Source organism: Lathyrus oleraceus, chromosome 4 (assembly GCF_024323335.1).
Source record: "Lathyrus oleraceus cultivar Zhongwan6 chromosome 4, CAAS_Psat_ZW6_1.0, whole genome shotgun sequence".
In the NCBI taxonomy this organism is placed as follows: Eukaryota; Viridiplantae; Streptophyta; class Magnoliopsida; order Fabales; family Fabaceae; genus Lathyrus; species Lathyrus oleraceus.
Window position 1 is genome coordinate 231,291,869 of NC_066582.1, and position 7,982 is coordinate 231,299,850.

Consider the following 7,982-nt stretch of genomic DNA (forward strand, 5'->3'; position numbering starts at 1 on the left):
TCATAGAGGTTCTGATTTTCCCTTGATTCGATTCACCATGAACATTCATAAGCAAGGCTAATTGTGAAAGAATCATATCTTGTTTATCAACATATGAGTGTCTTCTTTATATCGTATAAAGAGTTGGTTAACCTACAAATCAAGTTTAATTTGTTTTTCTTTAAATACTTATATTTGAATAATATAAACTTTTTATTCAAGCTCTCCCGATGGCTTTTTAGGCTTTGGGAGTTCAACAAGCTTGCATGTCTTGTTTCTATGTAAGGCTTCCATTTCTTCGCACATTGCTCTTATCCATTAAAATCATCTTAATTATTCAATGCCTGTTGAAAAATGGCACATCTTCTTCTTTAATTAGAATACAATATGTATTGTGACTCGCCATAACATAGTTTAAGTACCAATTGAGTTTCTCCGTTTAATATTTTGATAGAAGAATACCTTCATCATTTACCTCGCATGGTTCTTGTTCTTCATGCACATATCTACTTTACAAGAATCTCATAATATTTCATATCATATGCAAGTTTCTACTCACGTTGTAGTTCATTTTCTTCAAAATATACATCCAAACAAACAAAAACCTTATGGTCAAGGGGATCCCACAGACGACGCGCCTCATATTTTCACAAAACTTAAGAAAATACATTTTCTTGATTTTGGATCAAACTTTAGATTTGTTAGGTGCATGTTTGTGCAAGTTTTCACTCATGTTGTAGTTTATTTTCTTCAAAATATACATCGAATCAAACAAAAATCTTATGGTCAAGGGGATCCATGGACAACAGCTCTCATATTTTCACAAAACTAAAGAAAATGCATTTTCTTGATTTTGGGTCCAACATTATTCATTCTTGAGTTTTGTACACATGTGTACGGGACAACCAAACACAAATAAAGATGAATAATCAATTGAACTTATCTTCCATATATTTATCATTGTATTCAAATCAATCTTCATTTGAGATGATGCATTTATTACATAATAGGAATTTTAACTAGTTCTACCTAGAAAGATTTAACCATTCCTTCTATTTTTAGCACATTTCTTCTTTTTTCTATTAGTGTATATGTGTTCTCTCATATTCACCATTTTATTAAGGTATATATGAAATTTTGATTTGTATTACTATAGTCTCTTATCTATTATTAAAGCTAAATTCTCATCTACATAATCTCCTTCATTGTTTGTCCTTAAGCACTTACTTTTTCTTTTGAATTCTTTGAATACCAGGAAAACATCATACCCATAATATTATGGACTAGTCTTAAATAAAATAAACAAAATATTTTTCTCCTCCCAAAAATACTTCTAATGACTCTGACATATCAGAATGGGTCAAGTCTGATATGTGTTTGCTTCTCTGGTCATTACCTTAACAAACTATAATATATACTTTTTTTATTCACACAATCCTTTAGCAAAGTTACCATCTTTATCTTGTAAAAGTTCTATAAATCCATAAAAAAATTAATATTTATATCACTTTTGTAAAGAAGCTCTATAATATGAAAAAGATGTGTTCATCCTTCTTATCTTGGTTTTGATGAAGCCAAAATACTTATCTTAGAAAAAAGATCAAAGAAGAAAAAGGTGAAATTAAAGTTTCAAGTTTGCATAAGTATTTAGGTTTAAATGATATTGGATCATAGACAAGGGTACAATGTTCAATTTAAGGGTTATAGACCTTAAATGCTCAAAGAAAAAGTTTCTAAATCATTTTATACTTTATTTTCAAAATGGTAAAAATTGGCATTTTTAACTTCACAAATTTTTAAAGTATAAGGCACGATAATCAATTAACCTATATGTGTTAATCAATTAACCTTCAAATAAATCAATTAACCATATCTAATCAATCGATTAACCATGTATCTGTTTCAAACGAAATTGCATTTTTTTCCCATAAGGATAATCAATTCACCATTTTGGTCAATCAATCAACCATTCCAATTTTTCACTAAGGATAATTGATTACCCTCTTTGGTCAATCGATTAACCAAATATATTTTCACATAATTTTTTAACATTATGGAACTGTTAATCAATTAATCCATATTAGTCAATCGATTAACCTCTGTATCAAAGTGGTGAATTCTGAACTAATGCACCACCTTTTCATCTCTAATAGTCGTAGAACCTTTTCATAATATTGCAAATGATCATGAGCATTTTTCAATCATTGTTTTTGAAAATTTAAAAAGTACATGATTTATTAAAAATAGAATGATTTTTCAAATTCAAAATAACTTTCTTCATGAACAATTTTGTTTGTTTTAAGTATTAGTATATATTTTGACAGAGATACTTTTTCGGCATAATTTTTAAATCATTTGTGAAAAAGTTTTGATCATTTAAATGTTTATTTCAATTGATTTATTCATTGAAGGATAAGATAGAAATGATCAATACATTAGAAAAGTAGCAAAGTTATCAAATTATCAATGTTGCTGCAAAGTCTATTTATTATAAGTTATCTGTTTACCTGTAACTTTTCATCAAGTGTGTCGTGATTCTTTATCTGTAAGACAATATTGTCCTTGTTACAAATTGTTGCGAATAGGAAATGTTATTTTTCTATTTGTTGGAAAAGTCATCACTTTATTGTTATAAAACTAGTAAAAGTAAAACAGTAAAATTTCCAATATCAAAAATTTGTCACCAACTCTCTAATAAAAATAAACCAATAGAGTCATCACTTTGAAATTCTTTCTTCTTTAATATTTTGATCTATCATAATTTTGGCTCCTACATTGACCATGTTTTGTTGATCTCCCTCTCGTCATCTCGAAAGTGTTTGGTTGCTTTGAACTTTTTAATATTTCCTCCTCATTCTTGTGTCTTGATTCTTATTCGAGAACTTCACCGTCAACATCATCAAAATTTGTTTTGAATGTTGATCATCGAATATGATAAACTTTGAAGTAGAAGTTCAACAATTTATTCTGTGATTCGTTGTGGATGAGATCAAATAAGTGTAGATTTGTCACAACTTTTTTAAGAGTCAAAACGGATATATGCCATTACTAGTCACACATGTAACACCTAAACTTTTAAATAGAGTATTTTATTTAATTATTGGTTTATTTTATTCATTATACTTAAATTTTGGTATTTTTCGGTGTGTATGGATATTTTGATAGTTTAATAGTTACCCGGATAATAAGATGGAAGAGAAGAAAAATAAAATATTATTATTGAGATTATTACAAATAATTAGACATATTTAATTATTTTGTAATAGGTTGAAGGAGTAAAAATATATAAACCTTGATTAAATTATTATTCAAATGTTTTATTTAATTATTGTTGTATTTTATTCATTATACTGGAATTTCGATATTTTAATTTAATTTAATATTTATATATTTTTACTCCTTCAACTTATTACAAAATAATTAAATATGTCCAATTATTTGTAATAATCTCAAGAATAATGTTTTATTTTTCTGCTCTCCCATCTTATAACCCCGATAATTATTAAATTATCAAAATATCCCAACACACTGAAAAACACCAAAATTCAAGTATAATAAATAAAATACACTAATAATTAAATATATACGATTTTATCGGATTTTTTAGAAAAAAATATTTATCAGATTTTCTAGAAAAAATATGATTTTAGTAGATTATTTCTTCGTAGTCTAATTTCCTTGTAATGCCTCAGCATACCCCCACTTGGAAATCACTATCTTGTCCCTTCTTACTTTTCTTACCTCCTCTTTTTGGATCGTACTTCACTGGTGGTGGACACATGGAAATTGTGCATGAATATGTTAGTTCCTAAACTTTTTTCTTCAACTTTTCACATTCTTCTTCTAAGTCCAATTGTGTCTCACTCTCTTCTTCAATGACTTCATACTCTCAAATGTGTATTTTTTTTCCAAAACAAATGAATTGATTCTAATGGAACAAGGTAACATTGTATTTAACGATCTGCAAGTTCCCACACACAAGGTAACCCATCTGTTGTCATAATGAAGCAACCACATGCAATTTTGTCATAACCAATAGATTTTACCCTTTGAAATAGGGTGTATACAGTGTCTTGATACGAAGTTGTGCAATCTCAAGTAAAATTGAGTATTATATTGATGCCCAATGTTGATAACACTTTTTGAAGAGCTTTTCAAATCGCACCTAGTTGCAACTTCGACATGGTGTTCACAGCATCTCAACTTTTGCACAAATTTCTACACTCAACATGTTTTTGAGTCTCCAATAAACAGACTCAACCCTATGAAACAATAATAGAAAATAAAGTATTAAATAAATTGATAAATATTTCTTAATAAAATCAAACCCACAAGGATGTACATGTTTGTTGTCATGTTCCCAAAATGTGTGACTCGATTAGTTCATGGAACAACAAACTTTTCTTTATAGGGTGTCAACCATTTTTGGTGCACGTACTCAGCAATTAAAGGGATATCAGCACATACTAACTAAAAATGTTTCAATTATTGCTCAAACTCATAATCATTATATGAATATATGACTTTGTTCCATAAATCCATAACATGATCTTGCATATTCTATTCGACATACTCTTTGCACTTCATACTAACATTTTTTGAAATATGAAACACGCATAACAGATGAATTGAGGATGGGAACACAACTTCCATGGCATTCATCGGGGCAAGTTCCCGAGCTATCACCGTGACTTTAGGAAGCAACTTCTTGGGTGTGAATAACTCATTCATTTCTCCAAGGTTCATGTGAATTTTTCCTCCCTTTCATGTTCCAAATAGGCAAATCCACCTGAAAATATCAACTTCGTTGACATAACACCAACAATCTCAAGTAGTATGAGTTGATACCTGTTTGTTTTATACATATAATCAACAATCAACACAATATGAAATATGTTCACCAACTTCACAAAAGCAAGTTGTGTCATAACGTATATCAACAATAACATTAGTGAAGATAAAGGAAAAATTACATATTTCAGAAAGTCGATACCTGTTTGTTTTGCATGTGCAATAAAAAATCAGCACAAAATGAAACATGTTCAACAATCTCACTGAATTGGGATGTGTCCATAATATATCAACAATAACATCTAGTTTCGCCCTATTTCAGGTCCAGTACATGTATTTCTCATCATGAATTAGTTTCAACATATATTGAATTTTCGTCTATGGACCTCTCTTACTCATTCGATATGCAGATCTTACCTTATAGATCAGCATAACACTCGTCAGGTTGTCAGTAGGATCTCAATCTTTCACCGCGACCACTATGTACCTAGGAGACATGTGGTACTTTTTCATATCATTCACAAACAATCATTCTTGGGATTTCAGACATTCTAATATATCATGGTCCACTAAATCATTAGCTAGTTCATGATTGTAAACACCACATCTAACAGTTACCTTTTAACCATTACCGCTTGACACCGATCTCAACATAAAGGACATTTAAATTTTCTACTAAAAGTGCCTTATGATGATTTATGATTCTTATAGTTTCCTTCCCTCTTACAACTCATAATCAGTTTGTCTTTCCTTCCTCTTTGTCCATTTTCTCTGTCAGAACAAATGGTAACAACAATAATACAATGTTGTTTCCCCACAGACTATGCCCATGATAACATATTGGCCTGGGAGAGAAATATCTGTCAATTAAAACATATAATGAATGAATGGATTATGTTAGAAATACCAAAAGTCGTTTAAATTTTTTATAATATATATCAAAAAAAAGAAAAAACGAACAAATCATTTATGTTATAAATAACAAAAAAATCATTCAAATAAAACATACATCATCAATGGTGAAGAACGGGATAAAATTTGTAAAAGAATCATTAACCTTAAACCCACATATTAAGGGGCTAAAAATTCTAATACCAAATTTTCTAATCATCCAGTAAATCACCGACACTTTACAAATGTCCGAGCAATTTGTGTTTTACATAATTTTCCAAAAGTTTTAATAAAAACCATATCAAATTTATAAAAATTCAATAAAAAGTCATACCCATTCTTTAGAAATTCAATAAAAATGTAAAAAAAATTGACAAACTCGATAAAAAACTATACCATATTTTTTAAATAATCTATCAGTTTTTTTTTTTTTTGTGTTTTACTTTTTGTTAGAGAGTAATTTTTTTTAACTAAATATTAAAATAAGATGGGTAAATAATGAAAAATGTATTTTGATCAATATGAAAAATTGAAATGTCCCATATTTAATTGGAAAGGTTCCAAGACAAAAAATCTCTAAAGATTTCCAAAAATCTTCTTGCTACGCCTCTCACTATTGTTGATTTGTTCCTCTGTTTTCAGCAGGACACATGGCTTGATACAAATGAGCCTCTATTCATAGGAATGAAATTTCACTATTTTCACACGTGCCATGTCTTTCACAAAACCAATACCCATCTTGAGTCACTAAATTGCAATGGGAATAAAGAAATTGGAAACCACAATGTTGACTAACCAAACAATAACGTTTTCTACATTTCCCAAGGTTTTGTACATTTCCCAAATTCACTAACTAGCCCTTCAATTTTGATGCTACCTTCAACAAGAGGTTATACTATATTCTATGCTTTCAAAAACAAAAGATACTAGTAGAGTATAACAAGTAAAGGAAAAGAAAAAAAAAACATCAAGATTCATAAATGTATAACATAAAGTACAAAACTATGTCTCTAATCTATACCTTTGTAAATGTCTTCCATATATTATAACATCATATTAAGGAGAAATAATATTTAAGAAAGACACACGAGTATTAATTAAGCGCTTAAACAAACATTCTAATCCATTTTCAATCCCTTCAATAGCCACAACCAAAGCTTGTAACCTTCCATGTGCAGATTGAATCTTCTCAACCTCAGCATCTTTACTCAAATTCTCCATCATCAAACTACTAACTCCAAAATCAACTTTTTCCAACTCATTTATGTTATTCTCATGTTGATTGTCGCAACCAAACACACCCTTCTGCATCAACCTTGAAACCAAGGACCATTTATTAACCTTTGATCTCAAAATTGGTGAAGAAAGAAACACAACAAGTGATTGAAGTATAGAGCTAGTCATGAGACTAGCTTCAATAAGCACTTTTACAATCGCACATAAGTGATTATTAAGATCTAGTGAAAAATAAGATGACCCTATTGACCCATCAATCTGTTTCAACAAAAGAAGTGATTTTGTACATTCTTTTCTCATTTTTCTTCTCAAACTCCAATATTCAGCCACATGGTTTTCCATATCGGAATCACCAACTTTTCTCCTTCTAAGAACAGATTGAAGCTCTTCGACTTTTCCTTTCAATAACAAAGTCTCGTCTCTTGTTTTGCTCAAGAGATCCAAGAATCTTAGAGGAGAATCTAGCAACTCATCGACCCATTTCTCATTTTTGTGCTGAGATAATGCTTGTTGTGTTAATGGCAATTTCAGAAGCTCTTCTATGCATTTGTAGAGTCTTGTAAGGCCAGAGAGACCAAAACAAATTGTTTCGGATTTTGATGATGATGATGTTTCCCATGATTTGAGTTTGGTTAGTTCTTCTTCGATTTGAACTGTGGTTGGATGTGATCTAGTTGGTAAACTAATAGATCTAACACCATATTTGCTAGAATGCTTTGGATTTGTGGAAAAGGTAGCTAAACTAGGCTTTTTCATCATTGTGAGGAGTGAGAAATTGTGAGATAACAAATGGTATAATCTTTCTTCTTTATATAGGTAGAGATTTGGTGGAGGTGAGGAGAGAAGTCTAGAAGTATTTTACATATATAGTTTTATTTATTGGCCTTTATGTCATTTGATAATAATTGAATAATAGAATATGTCAAGGTTTGGCTTTTCTATAATGTTTGTTAAGTTGTCATATTTTTATGCATAAAAATTTAGTTTAGGAAGATAAGATTAGAGAGAGAGAGAATTTTGTACATAGTATATCTATTATTCATATAAAAATATCTATTATTCATATAAAATTTGACCAAGTTTAG

The 7,982-nt window shown here is 29.6% G+C and overlaps 1 protein-coding gene across 1 annotated transcript; it reads right to left on the bottom strand.

Moving 5' to 3' along the window:
• Positions 1-6,615: 6,615 nt before the first annotated feature.
• Positions 6,616-7,737, bottom strand: LOC127074758 (uncharacterized). The gene has a single exon (XM_051016105.1). It carries the CDS (start codon positions 7,654-7,656, stop codon positions 6,718-6,720), a length of 939 nt encoding a protein of 312 aa, XP_050872062.1. The 5' UTR covers positions 7,657-7,737; the 3' UTR covers positions 6,616-6,717.
• Positions 7,738-7,982: the final 245 nt, after the last annotated feature.